Below are 27,291 nucleotides of genomic sequence, written 5' to 3' on the forward strand. Positions count from 1 at the left end.
AAATAATGTTTCAAACTTTACAGATTGACTTAATAGATAATTAATAGGCTTTATAGATCAGAGACTTTATGGATAATTAAAGTATCGGTTATTTTTTTTTACAATCAAGAACTGTCATTTTTCATTAACTCAGCACTTTTAAAGCTTTTTTATTTATATTAATATGGTTAAACCATAGTATGATTAAACCATGATTTTGAATTTTATTCCTGTTATGTTCATAGGAATCTGAAATAAAAGTCATTGTAACAGCATTGAGGAATCCGGTACAACCTTTGCTTTTATAAACTTTTAATAATTCAGAAAATCGACTCAATCGATACGTTGCTATTTGTTTTATTCATTTGTCTGCAAAAGTCTGGCTCTCGCACTTTAAGAAAAAAAGGTTGGTAGAAATTATTAGAATATGGTGAACTTTGCCATGTTTTTGACTCTATGGGAGATAAGGTAAATTTTTACCAAAGCACTTTGGTAATGATTTGGGTAAAGATTAACAATAAAATCTGGTTACATAATATGAGTTAAAGTTTGATAATTTTATTATGATACCTTAGATCATGGCATAAAAACTTTTTATTTAGTTAAACTTGTTTTTCAGTTTTGCATTTTTTACTGAACGTGTGGCAATAAGAACTATAATCTTAAAAGCAAGAATTTTCTGCAAACCTATAGCATATGAACAGAAAAAATACCAAATGAATGGTTTAAATATCGTACATACGCTTTTAAATCGAATTAGGTTTTTTTTGTTGTTTTTTTTACTACAAATGTCATTACCATACAGTACGGTAAGTTTATTATAAATTTATTCAATGTATCATTTAAGGTACCGAAACACTAGTTTTAGGCAGATTCCCGGCCAAATAATTAATAAATTGATTAAATAAAAGCATTGCGTAAATAATCAGATAAAAATGCAATTGCATAAATAATTGCATTTTTATCTCACTAAATGTATTTGGGTATTATGTTACCCTAAATTAGAGAAGTAGTATTGAAAATTAAAATAACAATTTTTCCGTAATATAACTTTTTTCCTAGAACACCACCAGCTTTATGGTTAGTTTTCTCGTCTTTTCTGTATTTCTAATTGATATTTCTTGATATCTAAAAGTCCTTCTTATTTGGAAATTTTCCGTAAATGCTTATGTAGTAATAAAAGCACAATTAATGACATCACACTAACGGATCAAACAATTATTTTAGATTTCTACAGCAAAAATTAAAAAAAAGTAAATTTTTTCGCTAAGTGCATAACGATATTTGCTGTAAATTTTTCAAATATTAATGTGTCGAATGCATAGTCTACATCCTAAGTTCCTTATTTATAAACACTGTCATCAAATAAAATTAAAGATTTAAAGCTTCCAACAAAGCTAAAAAAGTAACGTTTTTTTACGAGTTGAGCGTGTTCTGATCAACCCATCCCCACTAACAGAAAGAAATTAAGTTTTAGTAACATCTTTAACTACACAATAAATGCATGCAGAGAAATAATCTGGACTAATTATTTCGAAATTTAGTCTTTGACTGTATTCGAATGCATTAAATTTTTTATATTCTTGCGGTAAAAAAAGATTTCATTTCTATAACTTATTTAATAATTATAAAGGGTTCAAACTTTCACAAGTCTCATAAAATTAATTTTATGAAACTCATAACTTTAAGAAATGAATATTTGTAAAACTATTCAGTCGTTAAACTTTCCCTGAAAAGAATTTGAATACCTACTCAAATCCCGTATTTAATTACTGAAACTAATTTAACCAATCAAAATAAACTCTGAAATAATTATTTTATGTCACAAACCTCATTTCATCAAGACAACTGGAACTAAAAAAATATTATATGTTAAGCTAAGATGCTTTTCTTTCGTAATTATTTATTAATCTAGTGAAAGTGTTGGGTTTTGAATTGGTAAACAATAAAATTGCAATTAACACAGAACCGTGTGCAAATTAGCTCTCATAAAATAAATGTTATTAAAAAATTCCTAAACTCAACTGTTCAGCAAATGTTTTAAATCAAAAACGGTAATATAACTATTTTATATCACATATTTCCAAAATAACTTTACATTCTTTTCGCATTAATTATAATTATTTAATGCTCACATGGCTCTAAGAGAAATTCAAATTTCCTTTCCTTTTTACGAGGATAATTAAGGTATTTATTTTGGACACTTTTCATTAGATACCCATATTTTAATTTATGAATTCGAATCAAGAAAATTAGAATAAAAAACTTCCTCAAACCATTGAATATGTTTTTCGCCATTTGCGTTTCTTTTCACTTAGAGATTTAATTACACTTGGCGAAAAACTCATTAGTAAAACGTCGAAAAAGTTGCAGAAATCTTCCACAACGCCAAAATCCCGTAACTGTTTTGCTTTTATGATAAAGAGATTAATTAGCAAAGAATGAGTTTATTTGTGGAATGTTTTTTTCTGTAATGAATTTGTGGAATAATGTATACAGCAGTCCATGTCGATTTCCTATTTTTTATACGATATGTGTAGTTGGTTAAATTTCATGTCGAATTACCTTATTGGTGAGAAATTAACAAAACAATAATCACTTTCTTAAAATTATATTTTGCTACTACATCTGAATATTTTTTACCTTTACTTCTGCATACAGTTCCAATAAGTATAATTTGTTTTGCAATTTATTTCCATTTCAATTAAAAAAATAATACAATATTTTTTATATTTCTTTTTTGTGGTAAATTGTCTTATCACAAGTTTTAAGCTATTACTCCATGATAAATGCGAAGAAAAAATATTTTGTTTTGTGGAATATTTATTTTATTCTTTTATAAAGATGGAACGTCTATAATAAATTTTGTATTTGGTTTGTACATATTCAATCTTTCAACCCCACAAGAACCAAACAAAACTTCGTAAGTTTTTTATATAGTTCACGAGAAATCAAATTTCAAACACACGAAATTTTTTTTTAAAACACAATAACGCAGAGGCTAATTTAACACTATATTTAAGGTAATATTTATTTTACAAATGCCGCACACTATTACAAACAATAGCACCTATGACATTAGTGCACGTTCTCTCTTGTATTTTTCAACTGTACAATTAAAGATCAGTAGTGCAGGGCACACGTCTAAATGCTCAACACTCACTGTAAGACCGGAGTTACAAAGATAATTGTCCGGTGAATCTGTTACGCCGTTAAAAAAGAGGAGAGACCTCAGACAGTCATGTCCAGTTAACAGTCAAAACTAGCCACACTTGCTTTTTCAGGGGTTTGGCACATAATAGGAGTTTTCATTGAGGATTGCCCAGCTATTATACTTAGATGCTTCTGCTATTTTTAATGTCAAATTCTTCTATGAACAAGCAGCCTTTAAATCAACCAATTAAAAACAGTTTATTTTTGTGAAATTTTAAGTCTGGTATTTCAATTAGATTCATTAATCAATCAAATTTGCTACTTTCGGTTGAGACACTAGAATAACTCTGATTTCCAGAATATCAAGGGGATAAGTAGAATAAAATGCTACTGAATATTGACTCTTTATTCAATAAAACTATCAACCAGATCAATAATCGGATGAAATCTGGCAGTTTGTCGATAAATTATGCTTCGGCATGCATTTAGGGAGGGATGCTTCAAAAGTAAAATTTACTTAATTACAAGGACAGCATTTAATAAATAACTGTCAAAAATTTACAAAAATATGGAAGTTAATATTGATTATATGACATATTTTATGACAATTTATCTGGAGGAAAAAATGTAATATTTTTTTAAATAATGCATAAATATTTTTAGGACACGAAAATCTTCAATGTTTCAATTTTCTATTGTTATTTATTTTTTAATATTGAAGAATATATTTTTTCTTAAAAGTCTCTTCTTTCGTCTTCATTCTTTATATATATATATATATATATATATATATATATATATATATATATATATATATATATATATATATATATATATATATATATATATATATATATATATGTATATATATATGTATATATATATATATATATATATATATATATATATATATATATATATATATATATATATATATATATATATATATATATATATATATATATATATATATATATATATATATATATATATATATATTCAAAAAATATTTCATTCAAAAGTCAAAATGAAGAATAAAAACAAAGAAAAATTATAGACATGTGATTTATTGATACAATATCAGAAAGCAATCTGTTTTGCGGATATAATCGTGTGGGCTGAAGAAAAGATTATATCTTTTTCTTTTCCGGTTTTTTTAATTAACATTTCATTTTTTTTTTTTAAATAAAATGTTGTTTATTTTTTTTACTTATTATTTCCCACCCCCTTTTTTTCACATGTCTATAATTTTTCTTTGTTTTTATTCTTCATTTTGAACTTATCTAATGAGTGCTGTTTACTTGCAGCTTAAGCGCAATAAATGAAACTTATTGTTTTTCTTAACTTTCTTAATGTTTTCTTGTATTTATTTATTTATTATATATATATATATATATATATATATATATATATATATATATATATATATATATATATATATATATATATATATATATATATATATATATATATATATATATATATATATATATATATATATATATATATATATATATATATATATATATATATATATATATATATATATATATATATATATATATATATATATATATATATATATATATATATATATATATATATATATATATATAAATACAAGAAAACACGAAGAAAGTTAAGAAAAAAAGAATCTTTCTTAAACATTTTTAAATCATTCTTGAAAAATTGCCGTCCATGTAAGTTGATCTGATTTCGCTACTCGCTTTATAGTTCATTTTTATACTGTTTTCTTCTTTTTATTTTATTTTCTTTTTTGTTTTTACATGTTATTTTTACTTATTTTTACTTTTTGTGTTCTGTTTCAATTGTTGCAATTTTTGTAAAAAAACGACCAATGATTGCCGCTAAAAATGTCACATGCCAAATCTAGCTGAGGTGGCACAACAAATAGCGCTTTTAAAAACGGAAACTGAAATAACGTTAAGCTAGGCAGAAGTGAGTAGTCTTTGTCGATAGATCTCTATTTTAGTATTTTGTCGAAAGCGCTTTTTTTCACGAATTTATATATTGCGAATTTATTTGACGATTTTTTATTAATATCTCGAATTTATTTGTTTTATAATTGTTATTAGTTATTCATTGAAAAATGAAATTCTTGGCCATAGATGGCGCCACTGAAAAACATGAACTATCGTACCCCCCTCTGCCTAAACAGGCATACGACAAAAAAATTGAAAAATGAGTCTCAGTCGTGCTGTTACGCTTTAAGATTTTTTACTATAGCACATTTCTAATAGGTTTAACGAATTGCATGTCATTTATTTGAATTCAAATTTATTTTAATGACTTAGTATTTACTAAAAAGATGTAATATTTTTAAAAAAAAATTTTGTTATATGGATTTGAATGATTGTTTTGAATTCTTAGAACTTTGTGTCTTTGCAATGTACCTAAGTTAGTAGCGAGCGAGGAGAGCTTGGTTTGCGAAGCAAACCATATAAGATTGCATAGCAATTTTCGGGGATTGGCGAGTGTTAGCGAGCAGGGGGCGCAGCCCACTAGTATATACATATTATCCAGTATAATATTACCTTGCGCACATCCATTTCGGGCCCATCCTTGGTAACTAACAAATCAATGCACAGCATAACAAATCACTTCAGCAATGCAGTTAGAACGGCACTTTAAATTACTCTAGTTACACTCAATTTGCGTTTTTTTTTTCATATTTTGTAATCTGGCAATCTTGTTGAGAAAATATTTTTAAATCATTCTTGAAAAATTTCCCTTTCGTGTAAGTACATCTGATTTCGCTTCTCACTTTATAGTTTTTGTTTTGTTTTGTTTTATACTGTTTTTTCGTTTTATTTTATTTTATTTTCTGTTTTTACATGTATTATTTTTACTTATTATGTTATATTTTATTTGTTGTAATTTTTGTAAAAAAAAATTTTTGAGTGCTCCTCACACTATTGTATTAATATTTTTGCCTTGGCTATATTGATACAATATCAGAAAACACTCTTTTTTGCGTATATAATCGTGTGGGCTGATGAAAAGATTATATCTTTTACTTTCCTTTTTTTTTAAAAAAAAATTTATCCTTTTTCTTCTTCTTTTTGATCAGTCGTTTGTTATTTTTCTCATTAATTATTATTTCCCCCCCCCTTTTGCATATGTCTATAATTTTCCTTTGTTTTATCTTCTTTTTGAACTTGAACTATATATATATATATATATATATATATATATATATATATATATATATATATATATATATATATATATATATATATATATATATATATATATATATATATATATATATATATATATATATATATATATATATATATATATATATATATATATATATATATATATATATATATATATATATATATATATATATATATATATATGCACATAAACTAGTAATCAAAATTGTAAATTATGGATATATAACGGAACAATTTATTTTTTTAAACCTACCTACTAACCTACTGAAGCACGTAGTTTTCTTGAACGAAAAATAAAACAGCTAAACTGATTGAGAATTGACCTATATGTTTATTTCAAAATGTTGGTTACAGAAAGGGCAGTGCTGAGGTGAAGAGAAAGTACGGATGAAAGAATAAAATGGCTATTTTTTTATTTTCTGTTTTTTCTGTTGTTCGAACCTAATGAAAAGCGGTTGCATACAATAGAAAATAAAAGTACCTCCTCAGTAACTTAATTAAATTGTGTTTGCGTCGAGAGGGAATGGGTCTTTTTTTCTAGCGTAAAATTAGACTAACGCAATTGTTAGAACGTTTTAAGAGAAGCCTGAAGTCTTATAAAATCTCATCCTTATTTTTTTTAAAAAGATTTTTCCCTTTTTTTAGGAAGCGAGAAATTCTAAAGAAAAAGTTCAGCCGTAATAAATTTAGAAGAGGTTTTCAGCAGTAATTTAAATAGAAATATGAAGAAAAAAAGTTTTATAATTAAAATTTGTATGTGGTTAAAAGGGAAAATAGTTGATCGAACACTATTAGCACACCGCAAGTAGTATAATTTATATTCAAATCAAATAAGTACGCTGTAAGAAAAAGGTGACTTTATACCAGATGACGTGGCAAAGCGATTTTGTGCCTTCCATGTTTTTTGTTTCTTTTTTTCTGCTTTTTCTTAAGTTAAGTAGCAAAAAGCGATAGCTAAAGCAGAGATATTAGTCTGAAAATTTCAGACCAACCATAGATCTGAGATATGACACCGCAACAAAAATCGCAGGAAAAAACTTTAAATGCTTATTAACAATTGTTTAAGAAGAATCTTGCGTATCATGCGATTTTATAAAATTTGTAATCCTTGGAAAAGCGAAACAGAAACCGATTGATCTGGAAACTATAAAACATAAATGCAAAAGAATTGTTCATGTTCTACGTAAACAGGAATAATTTAATATAAAACAAATTTCTGATTGGTACCCTCAGGGCAATAGAAAAAGAGAAAGACTTCACTTTGATAATTCTCGTATAGGTGGAAAAATGTTGCCAAATTGACGATTTTTAAAAAAGTTCAATAACATTTAAAATATTACAGTTATTTGTCCGTGCCAATGCCCAGATAATTAGTCGCAGCAAGATGATATATATAAATTGAAATTATATCTTTTCTTCACGTGTGAATCACTTAAACTCTGGATTTTTTATTTTCTTCGGTGAAAGAATTTCGAAAAATCATGTTAAATGAAAATACGATTTTCTCCTAACATAAAGAATCATTTATTCTGTTTTGTTTTCCCTGCACCATTTTCCCAAGAAGCCGCTTTTTTATTTGGCAATTTTACGTATTTTAAAAGCACCTAATAAGAACATTCAGCCAAAAGAAATTCACTCTCATTGACAGTGAGGCCACTGCAACTCTCGGCGATCTTGGCGACTTCGCCAAAAATTTTGGAGACAAAAGTCTTCTATACCTTCCCGAAGATTCGAAGATCTAGATGCTTTCGAATGCGAGTTTTTCGTCTATATCCATTCTGCTCACGATAATTTATTCGAAGCTAAACAGCTTTTTTTCCTACAAAGACGGTCCTAAATGGAGTATTTTAATTTGATATATGAATAAATCTTTTTGTGCTTATACTGAATCACATGTTTTCATTTAGAGAACAAAAAAAAGGTTAATATTTATGGTATAGTGAGTTAAATTTGTGCAAGATATGTGCAATAAAACCTAATAAATTGTCACAAAATCACACCGCTTCACAGTTAATGTACTAATATCATAACACATATATTTTAAATATTTCGAAGAAAAAAAACATAGGTCATTGCGAGGAAAAAATAAAATTTTCCTATGGACGGGAAAAACAAAAATTAGCGCAAATTTTAAAGGAACTTTTTATTGAGGATAGATTTTTTATATTGTTTATACGAAAATTAAAAAAAAAACATACATTGTGATATTCTTTAAAATAATACAGAATAAATGTAACCCGCCTCCTTGTTCCATTAAAAATCTTTCTAGCCAGCATAGATATATCTAAGGTGATTTCAATTTCCTTTCCTGCCTACTGAAAATGTAGCAATCTAAATCAGTAACTAAAGCCAAAGATTGGAATATGTTTCATTTTAAAGTAAAATAGTACAAACAACTGATTGCGATCAACATTTACTATTACAGAAATAGATGAAATGATAGTAGTCCAGTCAATTCAATGTCAATTTACTTTCCTGCCTACTGAAAATGTAGCAATCTAAATCAGTAACTAAAGCCAAAGATTGGAATATGTTTCATTTTAAAGTAAAATAGTACAAACAACTGATTGCGATCAACATTTACTATTACAGAAATAGATGAAATGATAGTAGTCCAGTCAATTCAATGTCAATTTACTTTCCTGCCTACTGAAAATGTAGCAATCTAAATCAGTAACTAAAGCCAAAAATTGGAATATGCTTCATTTCAAAGTAAAATAGTATACACAACTGGTTGCAAAAAGTTTTATGGAATAGTAATTTCAAAATATATTTTACTATGGTTCGAATTGTATTGCATCCATAGAAAAGGTATCCAAATTAAAAGCGGAATACTTCTGAAATATTAATTTTGTCAATGATAAAGGGATAAAATAAATGATGCTATATTTGTAGTAAAAGCTGTTAAAATTGCAGACAAAACAACAAAAGTCATCCAAAATTTTTATTTGTGACAAAAGTTGAAATCAGAATTTTTTATCTTAATTTTATGTAATTTAATCCAGCAGTTTTCTGAGATTAGGATTCTAAATATGGCATTATTTTTTTATCTCTCTTCTTACACTTAATAAGAAACATTAAAAATATAGGACTTAGAGCAATTGAGAGATAAGTCACACTAAAATTGGTACCTTTACATGTAACTATTGCTTAGTACTCTCTTCTTTAGTATCTCTCTTCTTTCACGTAATAAGAAACATTGAAAATAAAGGACTTGGAGCAATCTAGAGATAAGTCACACTAAAGTTGATACTTTTATATGTAACTATTGCCTAGTACTGTTTCCTGATTAATTCTTCACAAGTTTCTGGTATATCCATTTTATAACCACACAATGCATATAAAAATTTATTTCATGGTAGGCACAGTGAACAAAAAAGTTTCCCTACTTTCTTAAACAGTTTGAAATTGTGACTTATCATTATATTGCCCCAAATCCTTTCTGTAATTTTGAAAAGAGGAACTCACGTTTTGGCATCTGCTCATCAAATTCGCCATTTCAACCATTTCCGTCCCAAACTGGCTGAAAGCTTTGACAAATTCTGTAAAATTGGCCACGTTTTCCAGCCGATTCAGGCTAATCGATACCTAAGAGTAATAAAACAAATTCAAATTTGTATTATGTAATGTAAACTGACATGCGAAAAACACAGTAATCAAACGTTGCTTTGCTAAATAATATTTATGATAATTTAAAGAATTGTCAGTTTATTTTCATTGAATTTTTAGTGCATGTTAAAGACTTCACTGGAGGAAGTTTTTCTATTACATTTTAACAAAAAACCGTCAATTGGAATGAATTGAAAATTAATAAATAGAATATTGGAATCAATTGAAATAAGTGAATGGAATATTAGAATTAATTGAAAATGAATGAAAGGAAGTAATTGAATTAAATGAAATGGAATTAATTAGTTTAAAACTGTATACTTTGCATTTTTAGAATTTCACTGAATTTTAATTGTTTTGAAGCATTTGTAAGCAGGAAGCCCAACATTTTGAAATTTTAATGATTTCTTTTTAGAAATCATTAAAATTTTATTTAGGAATTTTTAACAATTTTTGTTGAAACCATCTCCCTTCATTCAAGTTTTATGTATTCTTCTTCTGAATGGTTCATATAGAGTTGGAGAAATTTTAATCACACAGACTGAATAAAATTTTTTGATTGAATGTTTGGGTTTTCATTCTAGAAATTCTACAAAAATATTATGAGTCCCCCACTTAAAACACTTGTTGTGCCACAGAAAGATAAACAAGTTAGTAACCAATTGGTTCTCATGTTATCTTGATAACGGCCGTCACATGACAAAGTATAGATTCATCATGTTTAAAAAACAAAACATTTCACAGGAATTATTTTCTAAACCTCGGCTAGTGCTGTGCATAATTCAGTACTTTCACACTTTTTTCCAATACCTGCCAAAGGTACTCAAACGGTACCCAAAACGGATAGAAATGAGATATTTTAAAACTATTTTATACAGTTAACAGATATATATATATATATATATATATATATATATATATATATATATATATATATATATATATATATATATATATATATATATATATATATATATATATATATATATATATATATATATATATATATATATATATGTTATATATATATATATATTTTAAAAACGAACTTTTATTAAAGTACTTATTGTGTACCGGGGTGAGGGAAAATAAATAACTCTCGCTTTATCTCATTCGACGGGAACAAACTACTGCCGAAATCCAAAATGCGCCAAAGTTAGTGTTCTTGGGAGTAAAAAGAATTTAATGCATCTGATCTTGGAAAGCTTTCTTATTTATTGGAGTTCAGATTTAGCGACACCTTTTTAAGCGTATATGAATGCTCGATTCGATATTAATTTGAAATAGCGCTAATTTTCTTAGAGTTTTTCAACGCCGAATTCGGATAGGTATTACAACTCAGTTTTTATACACGGTTAGAATTTTGATTCTGAAATTACGGTAAAATAGCCGGCAGCAGTTTTTCCATCCAATTAACCGCAAATTTTAAGGTTAAGAACATTTTTTACCTTTACTGTTTTTAAACCGTTTACAACTAATATAGTTATAAAACCATGAAAACAACATTTTACGGTTTTTCAACCATTTCGAACTAACATGGTTTCAAAATCGAAAAAAAAGAAGAAATTTCGCTGGATACTTTCGTTACGTAATGGGGTCAACTCTGGGATTCGAAACCCAGTTCTTGCGATCATGAGACTGACAGATTAGCCGCCCTTTTCGCTATAATACGTGTACTGTAGTAAAGAACTAAGTGGTTTCATTATGTGGGTTTAATTAGTGCGAAAAAATTCTTGTTTTCTAACCATAGATATTTAACCGTATATGTCCCGTTAATAAACGGGTTGTCTCACAGTTAACAGTTTGATTACCATCTTATTTAAGGTTATTTGACTGCTTTGTTGGAATATTGTAAAATAACAATTAAATAAATTATTATTTAACCATTTTTTTCCTAGAAATTTCTAGCACAGTATACTAGCTTTAAATGTATTTATATGCAGTGTATATGTGTGAGAGTGTTATGGTACTGAACTAAATATGTATATAGTTACTATAGCACCCTAAAGTGTGAATAGAAGGGACGTAGCACTATATAATTTGCATAGTATCATGTATCTCGAATTCAATGAATTTTTCAGATGTATAGTAAACATCTGAACCATTAATATAAGATCAATCACACAAGTTTACATTCTCGCAAATTATCAAGAATTTGTTTTGCTAATTCTATTTTTTAGGTATAAATAAATAAAAGCGATTTTAAAAAGTTCTTTTCATTTGCAAAAATAGAATGCGTGAAGAATTAAATATGAAGCAGTTCTTAATTTTTTATTTACAAGCTTCTAATTAGGCAGTTCTGCAATCTCTGACAGTTAGTTTAAAATGCTTAATATATTGTTAAAAGAAAATTCTTCTAAGGTTATCCCCTACTTTTTTTTCGAATGCTTTATGAACCTTCTTAGGTTGGGTCTTTATGAACCTTCTTCTAAGGAAAATAGTAATAATAAAAAGAAAGTTAAAGATCGACCCTTAGTACTTTCCCCCTAACAGAGAGGTTAGCGAAATAATTTAAATTAACGTTGAACAGATAAAAAAAGACTAAAATATGAGATTTCCCCCGAGGTACCTTATTTTTCTTAAAAGCCTTACTAAACCTTGTTCCAATTAGTTCTTTAGTTTCTTACATGGCGTAAAGGAAAAATTTTATTACATGACCTTCGAACTAAAAAAAAAAAAGATATAAATTTAAAGTATGGCAACTGAATATTTCATTCAAAAGTCAAATTAAAATAACTTTCATCCCCTCGAAAAGGATTTTAAAAGAAGTTTGTAAGAAATTAATATCTTTTTTTTACATCAAATAGTTCCATGACAGATTCAGTATTGTAAATAATTAATGACAACTAAAAGCATCTGTTGGCGATAAATCAAAGAGCAACTTAAAAAGTTTCTTCTCTTCGAAGCATTAAAGTGTTGCAGGCTAATTTCGTAAAAAAATACTTTTATCTTTAGACTCTTTGTTCGAAAATAATGGTTCCGCAATGTTAAAACACGTAATACATTCAAAGTTTATGCATACATATTCAATTTTTAATGATATATAAGCTTGCTTTTCCATCATTATTCTTAGAAAATCAACAACTGGAACAAAAAAAAAACTAATTTATTCAAGATCCTCTGTTTCTGTTAATACTAGAAGTTAATTTATGTGCTTAAATTATTGTTAAAACCTCATTCCTTGTTTTTATATTATCCTATTTTTTTAAAATTTTATTCACATTTTACACAGTTGTATCTCTCATTAATGGAGCCAAATATTTGCTTCTGCATAAGCAACTACGGATAGTGGTAAGAATAATAAAATATTTTTCCTGCAAACTTTTTCGATGTATATTAATCTTAATATTCCGATATATTTTAATATAAATTTATAGCAACAAGGTTTTGAGCTGAAAAATTGAAACGTAAAGTTTTAAGTATGTTTTTTTAGTATCAACTAATTAATTGTTCATAAAAAAATAAAATAATTAACAGTAAAAAAATTTCCAAATTTATTCTTTCTAATATTATTTTAACTGTAAAGTGGTTTCCTCATTTTGGTGATTAGATATACTAATTTTTTTGCAGTTTAACCAATGAATATTACTTTTATTTATCTCTATCTACATAAGCTTCAATATTATAGACCCTATTATTGATTTGTTAGTATTTTTTTACAAATTATTTCTCTTTTATTTAAGTGTAAAAAATGAGTCACTAAAGATATTTTACTTCTTTTACTTACTTTTTTAAAAATGTTGTAAAAAATTTTTCTATAAAGAGTTATTTATAGAACATTCTTCATACAAAAGTGTTAACGTGATAAATAACACTTGAAATATTTCTTGGTTTTAGTTTGTAGTATTTGTGGATCATGCTCTATACAAAAGTACTAAAGTGATTATAGTGACTTTTGAAGTACATGTTTTGTAAGTTGTAGTTCGTAGTATTTGTGGATCATTCTGTATACAAAAGTACTAACGTGATTATTGACGCTGGAAGTAACGTTTTTGTAAGTTGTTGCTTTATTTGTGAATTATTCTTTATACAAGAAATACTAACGTCACTAGTGACACTTGAAGTACCCGTTTTGTAAGTTGTAGTTTGAAGTATTTGTAAATCTTTCTGTATACAAAAGTACTAACGTGATTATTGACACTGGAAGTATGTTTTTGTTAGTTGTAGCTTTATTTGTGAATCATTCTGTATACAAAAATTCTAATGCGATTAGTGACACTTGAAGTACCAATTTTGTAGGTTTTAGTTTGTAGTATTTGCGGATCACTCTGTATACAAAAGTACTAACTTGATTACTGACACTGAAAGTAATGTTTTTGTAAGTTGTTGCTTTATTTGTGAATCATTCTTTACACTAGAAATAATAACGTCATTAGTGACACTTGAAGTACCCGATTTGTAAGTTGTAGTTTGAAGTATTTGTAAATCTTTCTGTATACAAAAGTACTAACGTGATTATTGACACTGGAAGTATGTTTTTGTTAGTTGTAGCTTTATTTGTGAATCATTCTGTATACAAAAATTCTAATGCGATTAGTGACACTTGAAGTACCAATTTTGTAGGTTTTAGTTTGTAGTATTTGCGGATAATTCTGTATACAAAAGTACTAACTTGATTACTGACACTAGAAGTAATGTTTTTATAAGTTGTAGCTTTATTTGTGAGTCATTCTGTATACAAAAGTACTAACGGGATTAGTATAATTTCAAGTACCTTTTATGTAAGTTCTATTTTGTAGTATATTTAGAAGATTTTGTGTTTAAAAATTTTAATGTATTTGGTGAAGCTTGAAGTGCCCTTTTTATAATTTTCAATTTCTAGTTTTAAGTACTTATTAAGGTATAATTGGAACACCCTGCATGCAGAATTATTGACGTGATTAGCAAGTCACACTTGAATTAAAATTTTAGTAAGTTCTAGTTTATCTTAGGGATTGGTGTAAGTACTGTCCCTTACCCTGTCTTTACTGAGTAGTTGCTTGACGACGACAGTGTCTGCTAGTAAGAGAACCCTGGTGACTGACGAAAGTAAAGCTCTTGCAGCTCTAGCTAAATGATGCTTGTCAGCATAAGGTCTCAGTTGTCCTCCGTCGTCATGCTGCACTTCACACAGGTGCTCGATCATAGAACCTAACATAACAATGAACAATGTAGGAATGGTCATTAATAGTACTAATTATTCTAAGTTACATAAAGAAGTGCATTACAATCATCAAAAAAAAAACTTGCAATAGCAATGAAATCATATCATGTTTTATTAAAAACGTAAGAACGCAAATCCATCATGGGATGCACCAAGTTGAATGGTGTCATGAAATACCTAAAAATACCCTAATGGAAGTTGTAAAAATTCAAATATATAAATTTTAAATTTATTTTTTTCAAAGACATAGTTGTAAAATCATAATAAAGTATTTGTCTGTAACTATACCAAGTTTAACAGCGTCGTAAAGTACCTTGCATTATTATAATCGAGGTATTTAAAATTCAAATATATGCATTTCAAATTTTATTTTTTTTAAAGACATAGTTTAAAATTATAATAAAGTATTTGTCTGTTACTATACCAAGTTTAACAGCGTCATAAAGTACCTTGCATTATTATAATCGAGGTATTTAAAATTCAAATATATGCATTTCAAATTTTATTTTTTTTAAAGACATAGTTGTAAAATTATAATAAAATATTTGTCTGTTACTATACCAAGTTTAATAGCGTCGTAAAGTACCTTACATTTTCATAATCTAGGTATTTAAAATTCAAATATATACATTTTAAATTTATTTTTTTTAAAGACATAGTTGTAAAATTATAATAAAGTATTTGTCTGTTACTATACCAAGTTTAATAGCATCGTAAAGTACCTTACATTTTTATAATCGGGTTATTTAAAATTCAAATATATGCATTTTAAATTTTATTTTTCTTAAAGATAGCGTTGTAAAATTATAATAAAGTAAATGCCTGTTAAAGGTCTTAAAAAAGTTGATCTAAAATAAAAGTGTTATGTTTTCATTTTCAATTTTTTTTAATCCAATTTAAAATGGAACAGTACATTTCTCTTTGTAAAAAACTATTACAAACCATGAAAGTAAAAGTTTTTCAGACCTATGAAATTTCGAGACATGTTTTTAGTAATTATTATCAAATGAGTATAAGAGAATTTAAAAAAATCCTTCCTAGTATACTTTAAAAAGACATTTATGCACTTTTTTAAAAAAAATAATTATGTTTATGTTAAACAGCATTGGTAAATCATATTTTTTAAAACACTCTTATATAAAAACTGTCATAATAAATAAAACACGAAAATCCAATACATGTTTACTGATTTGCTAAAAATTTTCAACTGCTGACATTTGCACACTTATACAAATATCACACGTAAGCAATACGAAGCAAATAAGCTCATACAAATGTCGAGAATGTCGAATGGGTATACCAATAACATAAAAAAAACTTATCAAAAAAACTAATACTTTATGTTTTACATATTTTAAACCATATTATTTTTATCAGTTAATTGTTTTTCAAAACATAAGATTTGTTTCTGATGCAATCTGTTTTTCACTATGCAAATAAACAAAATTGTAAAGACCCACTTAAATTCTTTTCATTTTTATTTATATAAAACTCGAACTGTTCTTAGCAGCTGTCACTTTTAAGAACAACTGTATTAAAGTATCTTTATTCTATTTTTAAAGATTTGTTCAATTAAATTTAAGAACTCGAACACAAAAAGATATGACGTCACGACAGATGCCGTTGAATTTTTCAAAATGCCACAGTTATTATTTGTCAAACAGCTGAACCTGACGAAATTGAAAAACCCGTTTGGAAAGAGAAAGGAAGTGGTGAAAGAAAACATAACTGAGCAACTATAAAAATTTTAAAAATAAATACCAATTTAAAAAATATTCTATTATTAGTATAAATTGCCCCGTTGTCACAAGCAATAAGTACTGAGTTTAAACTGACTAAATTAGAATACAAGAAAATGTGGTTAAAGGAAAAATTAAAGACAATATGTAGTTCAAGTTTAAAATTATTGAGTAAATTATTTAATTCAAATAATACTTGAAAAACTTACAAATTTTTCAGAAATGTTTTTTTTAAAAATTTAATTGGGATATCGTTAGACCAAATAAATTTAAGATAAGTCTTAGCTTAAATTATAAATCATGAAATCACCTCAATAGGAAGCTTTTAATAGAAAATTGGCGAGAATAGCGCTGCAAATTTAAGACGTATGAAGGTTGTGAGGTTTCAAAATGCTTCGTTTTTTAAAATGTTTCCTTTTTTAAATTTTTTTCCCAAAAAGTTTCATTAAATTAAAAAAGAAACCTTGTTCAACTAATTAAATATAATAGTCTTTCTAAATTTGATCAAGTACACTGATAAAATAAGTATGGTGGAAAACTACCCGTACCTACCATGATGTAACATAGTAGTTATAAGTGCAAAAACGATAAATTAAATCAATATTAAAACCAGACATTAAGTAACATCTACAACTAAAACATCAATATAAAATCAATGATTAGTTTTAAAAGTGCATTGAGAGCTAATATTCATAATTAAGATATGAATCTAAGAGAAAACAAAGCTCCTACGAAAACAAATTTAAAGAACTTTTAGCAAGATTTACGCTTATTTCCCATTTATTTTCCTAATATTTTACATTCCGAGAGTCGAATTGTTCTATTTTAAGTAACATTCCAATGAATTTTGGCTGCCTTAGGGATTTCTTTAATGTTTCCCTCCACAATTATTTCAAAAATTAATGTCTGTCTTAAGAAGAATTCCATTTTGAAAAGGAAAACTGTTCCAAGATTTTAGCAATTTCAAAAGAGAGACATTATTTGTTGCAAATATAATTAACTTGGAGGGAATATTTTGCAAGAAACGTCGAAGTAATTATGATTTCTGTTAATGTCTTGCCGTAAATCACAATAACTTTGTTTCCTTAGATGTAAATTCAACACATCTTTTGGTAAGACTCACGGTAATTAAGCTATTGTTCTCTTTGTATCTTTATCATCTTATATTTGTATCCAATGATAAATAAAATTTTGTAAAAGGATGTTTTTCAGAGATTTTTTTCCTCCATTGAAAATAAATAAATAGATAAAAGAAATTTGAGTTTCATGAAATCGAAGCAAAGTTTTAATTTCAAACTGGATATATTATACCCTCTAATAAACCTCAAGGTTAGATTACTATCAGTAATAGACAAAAAGTGTTACAGCCATTGAGCGTAAAAATTATTTTATGTTCGTAAATGCTATCATAACAACAAAAATACAGGTCTAATCGCAAATTTTCTTAGTGTACAGCCACACTGACAGTATATTAACTTTATGTTCATAAAAGTTGTATTCAATTTGGGTCTTTGTTTCAGATTCAGGTGATTTGCTCGCGAATCACGGATAACCGCATACGCGGGGGAAATAATGTAGTGCTGCCATCTGTTGAGGATCGAGAGAATTGCGTGTTCGTTTCGCATAGTCATCAGAGTAGAAGAATTGTGAAAAAGAAATTCTTTGACAGTGGACGGGATAGAACCTAGAAACTTTGAGTCCGCATCCCTGTATTGTAGCTACTATGGAATAAGGCGTACCATACACGAATTCACATTTGCAGTTTTAAATAAAAATTATATAAATTAGAGTTTATTAACAAATTCGTTGCAATTTCGAAAGTTGGTTTTTTTCTCACAGAAGAAGATAGGTAGTTTTTTTCACAGATATTTCCTACAGCGTCTCACGAAATAGGGACACACACCTGAAATATTTTTTTTTAAAAAAAAGTTATAAAATTCATAAAAATATGCATCATTCAATTGGTGACAGTTTTTCACCGAGATGTAAATAATGTACTTTTGCATATTTTATAACCCTAAGCAAACCAACGAAAAAGTGACTTTTCAAAAATTAAAAAAATTTCATTCAAGTTTTTATTTTTTTTACTAAGCTAAGATTCTTCTTTATGTTAGCATTCTGCAATATATTTTTTTTACTAAATTTAAATTTTCCTAATCCTTATATGCTAGCAGAATTTATATATTCTTTAAACTGAATTTTCCTATTTTCTTAATCACCGTATCTTAACAGGATATTTCCTATTTTCTAAAGCATAGTGTCCTAACAGAACATTTCCTATTTTCTTGTTCCTATTATCCTAACAGAATTTGCATATTTTCTTCATTATGCTACCTTAAGAGAATTCACATCTTTATATGAGCATTTATATTTATAATCACAAAAAACTTATTTTGTATTAATTAAGTAATTTTAAAATCGAATGAATATAAGAATAAAATCAATTGAATAAAATTGAATGAATAAAACATGAATATCGTATAAAAAGAATGCTTAATTTTTTACATGCATATTTGTATTTTTATTGCCTCATAACATACAACATGCTCACAGATGAACATGGTTGATTAGTAGGTCTTTTATTATGTAATTTAGTTATTTATAAATCGTAGCTCTCAAAATCATTTAATTTTTTTAAAGTTTTAACGAATATTTTAAGCAGAGATTTTGTTATTACTTTACTACACTGAAAATATTAGCAAATATATAATAAAAAGTCTTATATCATTTACTTATTATGAATTATAAATGATTATATTTTTACCAAAATTAAATTTATGTAATGTCTAAAAAAATTACAGTTCATGCATAGTTGTAAATAGGATTTGAAAAAGTCAATATATTAAATATAAAGTTACATTCCAACTTTAGGCAGATTTTTTTATTAATATTTTAAGCCATGGAAGAATATATAGATCAAAAGAATGCGAAACCAATTCTTCCTATTAGATTAATGACTTTTTGCTCTTAGGGAGACGCTCCATTTCCTAGAAGGAAGGAATTGGCGAATACAATCAAAGAAAAAAGAGTGTTGGCGACATCTGAAACGACAGTTTGTAGAGACTGTTTAAGATACACTTAGAAGAATGATAGCCAAAAACGAAATGCATTGAGATTTATGACAATAAGATTATATTCCGAATGGGAAGCTCAGTTGGCAACAAGTGCATTTTTCAACTGGCGCCAACCCAAAACAATGCTGCCAAAGTAGAACGCAGTTTAGCTTTGAGATTTAATATCTATATTTACTCAAGACACGAATCGGTTTGGATGGAATAAAGTTTACAAGGCAAATAACTTAATGGGTGCAATGAATTTATTTCAGAGAATCTTCGTATGATAAAAAATTTATTTATATTTCAGCTCATTCAAAACTTCAATTTTGTCAGTGACGACTTTAAACCAATGCAATGCAAAACAAACAAGCGTGTCCCATTTGAAGGCTTAGATTGTGACAAATTTAATTTATACACCAAACAAGTGGCTTTTTGAGAAATCCACAATACCTTTAGGTTTCAAAGAATATTACTTGTGTGTTTTTATCTAAGTTTTAATTTAAAATAATAGATTTATAAGTTCAAATAGTTTCATTTTTTGTATATTATCACATCTATTGAGCGGGTTCGATCCCAGGATGTAGGGGACACCGGATTTTCGGGATGTAGAAAATCTTCAGCGGCCATGTCGTATGACTATGCAGCATGTAAAAGATCCTTGGAATGTCTTACTGGCTCTTGGCATTTCCGGCAAAATTAAATTCCTAGTGCACTTTAACATCCAAATAGAGTCTCGGTGCTGCCTTCTAGTGTGGCAGAAACTAGACGTCCAAATTAACATGACCAACGGTATCTCACCCATTGTGGTGGTCCTGAAAGAGTGGATACCACCTCTGGAGAACGCACTAGGTCTGCTCATCGGCAAGACCGATTGTGCAGCTCATTGGGGAAAAAAATCTATTGATGAATGATGATTTTTGAAATCTTAAGTCCATATATTTCAGTATGGTTACAAAAGATTAATGATGACGTTAATATCCTTTTAAGGGCAAATGCCATTTAACCTTAAAAGACATTACATTTGTCGGGTATACCTTACACCACATGCCTTATTTCTTGTAATAAAGTGCCACTGCCCGATATGCATTTGCCTGGTATACCCTTCCTTGCTGTTTTTTTCTTCTTTTTATGTTGAGAGCTACTGCCTTTTACACCTTACACTGATATTTTTTTAAGGTTAAGTTCCACTGTCCAGTATACATTTTCGCGGAAAAATCAACACTGCCTTTAAAAAAGTAATCTTAAAATCAAAATCTTCTTGCACAATGAATTTGCACAACAAAGGGACAACGCATTCAAAGTGTAGGCGTCCACATCCAAAGAAAACAAACAACTTATATTGTCCAGCTGTTTGCGTTAAAACTACCTCAGCGAACGCTCAGTACAAATGAGTTGAAAATATTTAAACTAGCCAAATGCGTTGAACATTATTACATTAACCAACTTCCCTCGTATAATAACCGGTAAATGAGTTAAATTCTGATAAATTATACACTTTAATTGACTTACTTGAATGTAATTAAAAATTAACGCCGGGTATTGATGGTAATATAAGCAGTAATTAATAGTAAAAGATTAATTAAATTTACCATATATCTCAGTAATATAATTTCATCTTTTGATTAAAACAGCTTAGGGATTTGATCAAATCCTTTACTACCTTTGGGAAATAACACCCACAAAACAATTATTTTATTATCTACTTTAGGGATTTACTCAAATCGCCGTATTTATCATCTTCCAGCGGAAGGCACATGCACAATACCTAGATATAGTAGATGGTAATTTTCATATTTAATCTACCTAATAATCTACTGCAGTATTTTCAAGATAACCAGCAACATATTATTTCTATAATTATAACTTCATAACTATATAAACTATATAACTAAGTAAACTATGTAAAGTATAATTATAACCTCATTTGCAATCTGCGAATCAAATATCACCAAGCTGAACTTAACGCATTGTACAGTAACACTATTACATTTTTATTTAATTATTATAAATAATAACAAAAAGGAAATACCAAAACACCAATTTTCGCATTAACATTTTCTCCCTTTCAGATTTTTAATTGTATAAATACACGTTAAAAATATGTGTAGAGATCAGGAAAATTAACTTGAAAATTTATTTTCCAATGTCCTGTTTTATAAATTGTATTCAATAAAACTGCATTTTCTTATAGTTTTCTTAGAGAATTATTTGAACAAAATGCGAAAAGAAATCAGTTTGCTTTACAATAGTTTCTTTTTTGAATAATACAATCTGCTAAAGAACTTTATAAAACTTATTGAACTTCTATTTTAATGTTCAAAAAAAAATAACTATCCGGGCACGGCCGGGAATTGAACCCGGGACCTCTCGCACCCTAAGCGAGAATCATACCCCTAGACCACCGTGCCACGGGGGACACAGTTACAGTTAAAAGAATGATGAAGTACAAGATAAATTTGTTGACTCACAGCATTTATTTATTTAGAAACCAGGTGCTCAAAGATAGAGAAGATGACTTTTTCATAATGCTTTTTGCTTACTAACATGTTACAGTGCAATAACGTTATCAATAATGAATTATGTACAATTTATCAATGAAAACAGAGCTTCAGTGAAGGTAAAATTAAATTTCAACAAATAAATTACATTCAATATCGTTTTTATGCACCTTACAAAAATGCCCTAATGTGTAAACGGCATGTAGTGTCCATCTGAAAAGTTTTCAACAAAATCATGTAATATAATATTAACCATGTTTATATAAATGAAGAACTGATTTTTTTCTATAAAAATATCTACAGTTAAAATTCCACGCATTATATAAATAATCAATAATATTTTTTATTCATCGAAAAAAATTTAAAAAGATCTATTATGTTGTCAAACTAATTAGTTAAAATAGCAAAAATATTTTAAAAGTTCCGATCGGAAATATTTTCTTCATTTAAGAATTCGTTGCAGGAATGATACCAGCCCAAAGTTATGTTGCAAGTAGAACAAAATCATGCAAACTTTAATACGGTTAACCATATAGCAAGTGGGATCAAATACAGTATATATTGCTGCATACTGTATTTGATCAAATACAGTATATATACATGGGATCAATACATGGGATCAAATACAGTATATATTGCCTATATTGCTGCATATATTACAGCAGTGATAAAGTTATTGATAAGCAGTCTCGAGAAAGGCTCCCACAGAAAGGACTTCACTCAGAAATAAGGAAAAAAACAAGTTAAGGAAAAAACAAGTTAAAAACAAGTTTAAGTCATTTCATTTAAATTTTTTTTCGGAATCTGTAAAATACCGTAACTACCATGACACTGTGCAAGTATTACACACATAAATTAATAAGGTTTACAAGGGTATTTCACTTGTCCCCCAAGCATGTAAGAAATGAAACTGTTTGCTTCCGTTTTTATAATGTTTGAAAAGACAAATAAAAAGCATTCTTACGTAGACATGAAGATCAAAGGGAATATGATTCTCGTTTCGAACATAAGAAATCTCAGGTTCAGTCTCGGCTGAGCCGAGGAAATTTTTGCTCTGTAGCAATGCTATATATAAGATTTAAACTCGAAAGGAATTTTGAATTCCTTTTGACTTTGCTCTTTTCGTATTGAATTCGGTATATTATACCAGTAAATACAAACACAAAGTTTTTCTTTAATATTTGTTTATATCTCAAATGGGTTTTTTGACACCGTTTGAATGTACCACCCTGAATAGAGAAATTAAACTTATTTAAAATTATAGCTTTTCTTACAGAAGACACCTTTGTTTCCAAATTACAAAATCAAAGTAGAAAACTAAACTAAACTCAGTGGTGCAACAGCCCATGAAGAGCCAATTCCTATAACGTCCATCGTAATTTTCTTGACCATGGGCTCTAGGGTGCAGGGAAAGATGTTCCGATTGGGTAGTCAGTCGAACGGGGAACCCCCGTTATTGAGTCCCCAAGTATGTTCGGTACTTATTCAATCGACTCATTAAACGGATGTCACTAGATTTTAATAGCGAAGATCTGGGGTTTGATCCATAGTAGCTGCTTCAAGCTCACCCAGCTTCAGATCGATGGGTACAAGTTGCCTGAAATGTAAAGGCGGCAAGTACGCAATGACGCAATATTGAACACATTGCGTACTTGCATGTCACGAAATTGTGAAACCTTTACCACCATGACATGACCCCTTTGGTCCACAATGAACGTTGCAAGATTGCTTTACTGAATTGATGAAACGCTAAGATAGACTGACCAGGTCGGGAATACTCAATGTAGAAAGTTCGACAATTGATATATCTTTTCAAGTAACTCTTGCTGTATGATGTGACGTTTTTAATTTTTTTTCAAATTTCCTTTTAAAAAGAGTATTGACACCTTAAACAAGCAAATGCTAGAGATTATATCACCTAAAAGTTTTGATTTCTGGCGAGGAAGCGAAAGGAGTTGGTGTCTATAGAGGGCGCTATACCGCGGGAGATATCCTTCCAGTAGAATTCTCTTTTATCAACATAAATGATTTAAAGTTGAGAGAAAATCAGGTAATTAGTGTAAACCATGAAGTTTAAAATGATTGAAGAAATTTTTTAAAGTGACAAATTGCAAACAAATCATGGCAGCATTACTTGCATAAAAAGCGAGGTAAGTTTTTAATCAGATAATATTTAACCACTTCATTTCCTTGACATTGTTAACTAAACATAACAGCATTATTAAGGATTACGCAGTGGAAAAGTTGCTCTGGAAAAACTTGCTTGCATTTTGAAAAGATGAAAGCATCTGAAATTTCGAGGTTTACTCTAGTTTTTCTCAAATCATTTTCTTATAAACATTAAATTATAAAATACCGATGGAGGTGAAACGAAACTTGTCATGAAAAAATTTCATCATGGTATAGGGCCTCCTTAAAATGAACGTAGTAACAACGAACAAGATGGAGGGACCGGTATAGCATGTCTGGCAGGGTGTTGGGCTTGTGTTCGTGAGAACGGGTGTTCGAATTTTGTATGCCGAAGAATACCCGTGTAATAAATGGTAACTGGTGCAATTTAAATCTTTCGAGGTCACAAAGTCCTTCAACTTCCCATTGCAAATCAGTACTTCCAGCGGCACTGAATTAAATATTGATCGTTTTCTGGTGCAGGTCACCATTACGACCAGTGTATGAATGTTGTATGATTGGCCCGGTAAATCGAGCTGTGACATGTGTGAATTAATTCATACTTTTGGCCATAGATGATGCCTCTGGAAAAAAAACTTTCCCTTCCAAAAAATACTATTTCGATTTTGAGCAGCCTTGCTTGTATAGGCAAGTAGCATAAGTAACAACAACAACGAATATATTGCAACGTTGCCTTCGGGGAATGGTAACCTGTAGCCACTAGACCTTAGCCTCTCAAGCATAATCAATACCTAAAAATGAGTGTTGATCAACGAGAGTTAATCATTTACATTGATTCGATCATTAGACACAAAATCCTTGAAGAAAAATAATTATTTTCTTAAAATAATTCTGGACGCTATTTTTAATTATTTAATATTTTAAAGGTTTTCATTTACTAAGTATATATACATTATAACGCATAATGCATTTGCTAATGAAGATTATACGCACTGAATTGAATTAATAAAGACATTTGTAACTCTGAATTTTGAAGCAACTAATTGCCTGTTACAAGAATTCAAAATGGCTTGTAATTCATAATATTTATTTTATTATCTCCATACTTTCAGAGTCTATACATTGTTTAACAAAATTCCTTGAATGGTTTAATTTCAGAATACTGTAATTAAACTATGAAGAGCACTTACTAGTTGTCTGTAGGTGGGAAAAAAAATTTTTTAAACTGTGCCATATCATCAGTATCATTCAGAATCTTCAGAATCTTGAAGTTTGTGATAAACGATTTAATTTTCTTCCAGTTCTAGATTTCACATTGTTTGAGACCACATCTATTACAAATAGTTCTATTTCTTTAATGAGACCATTAATTTTACATTTTATTTTCAAATGTTTTGTTTTGCTAATTGTATTCAATGAACATTCATTTCCTTATTGATTTCTTAAAGAATTATTTTTGCTTGAAGAAACCACTTTCCTTTCATGATAGTTATCTTCCTGAATAATGCAGTCTATTAAAGAAATTTCTCAAATTTATTAAATTTTCGTTTTAAAATTTAAAAAAAAACCTGGGCACGGCCGGGAATTGAACCCGGGACCTCTCGCACCCTAAGCGAGAATCATACCCCTAGACCACCGTGCCACGGAAACACAAACGCAGTTAAAAAGGTTGTCGAATATAAGGTAGATTTATTGATTCAAAACATTTATTTACTTAAAAACCAGATGTTCTGAAAAAAAGATTTCAATTTCATATTCATATTTCTGTATACAATTCTCTTAGTGAAGTAATTCATTATGAATGATATACAGTTTATCTATGATAACAGAGCTTGAAAGAAGTTAAAATTAAATTTCAACTAATAGGACGCTATACCATGGAAGATATCCTTCTAGTCGAATTCTCCTTTATCAAAATAAATAATTAAAAGTTTAGAAAAATGTGAGTTTAGGCAAGCCTGGAGTAAACCATGAAGTTTGAAAAGTAGGAAGAAATTTTTCAAAATAACAAAATGCAAAAAGATCATGGCAGCATTGCTTGATTAAAAAGCAAGGCATATTTTAATCAGATAATATTTTACCACTTCATTTCATTGGGATTATTAACTAAACAGGACAGCATTATTAGGATTGCGCAGTGGAAAAGTTGCTCTGCAGAAACTTGCATGCATTTTGAGAAAGTGAAAACTTCCGAAATTTTGTGGTTTATTCTATGTTTATCTGAAATCATTTTCTTAAAAACATTAAACTTTAATATACCGATGGAGGTGAAACGAAATTTGTCATGAAAAGTTTTAATCATGGTAAAGCGTCCTCTTAAAATGAACTCGTAGTAACAACGATCAAGATGGATGGACAGGTATAGCCTGGTTGGCAGGGTGTTGCGCTTGTGTTCGTGAGAACGGGAGTGACTGGTGCAAGGTAAATCTGTCGATGTCACAAACTCCTACAAGTTCCCATAACAAATTAGTACCACTGGCGGTACTGAACTGAAGACTGATCGTTCTCTGGTTCAGGTCAAAATTACTATCAGTGGATGAAAGAATGGTGCATGATTGGCCCTGTAAAACGGGCTGTGACGTGTGTGGATGATCGTACTTTTGGCCATAATCGTACTTTTGGCCATAGATGGTGCCACTGAAAAAAAAAAGAACCTCACCGTTGCAAAAAAAAGTCCCTTGATTTTGAACTATCTTGCAAGTAGCATAAGTAACAACAGAAACGAATAAGTTGCAGCGCTGACTGTGGGGCTTAGTAACCTGCAGCCACTGAACCTTAGCC

General features: G+C 28.6%; 1 protein-coding gene and 2 non-coding genes across 3 annotated transcripts in view; all 3 read right to left on the bottom strand.

Moving 5' to 3' along the window:
- Positions 1–27,291, bottom strand: part of LOC107442117 (alpha-catulin) — a 313,254-nt gene that overhangs the window by 66,378 nt on the left and 219,585 nt on the right. The window contains exons 3-4 of the mRNA XM_087149981.1: positions 14,902–15,074; positions 9,804–9,923 (exon numbers count right to left, since the gene is read on the bottom strand). Coding sequence (XP_087006107.1) covers positions 9,804–9,923; positions 14,902–15,074 — 293 coding nt within the window. The remainder of the gene's footprint in view (positions 1–9,803; positions 9,924–14,901; positions 15,075–27,291) is intronic.
- TRNAP-AGG (transfer RNA proline (anticodon AGG)) lies at positions 22,219–22,290 on the bottom strand. The gene has a single exon. It is a non-coding gene; the product is annotated as a tRNA-Pro (tRNA).
- TRNAP-AGG (transfer RNA proline (anticodon AGG)) lies at positions 26,081–26,152 on the bottom strand. Its single transcript has one exon. It is a non-coding gene; the product is annotated as a tRNA-Pro (tRNA).

Source organism: Parasteatoda tepidariorum, chromosome 8 (genome assembly GCF_982258835.1).
Source record: "Parasteatoda tepidariorum strain Cologne lab strain chromosome 8, Ptep-v5.0, whole genome shotgun sequence".
NCBI classification, from domain to species: domain Eukaryota; kingdom Metazoa; phylum Arthropoda; class Arachnida; order Araneae; family Theridiidae; genus Parasteatoda; species Parasteatoda tepidariorum.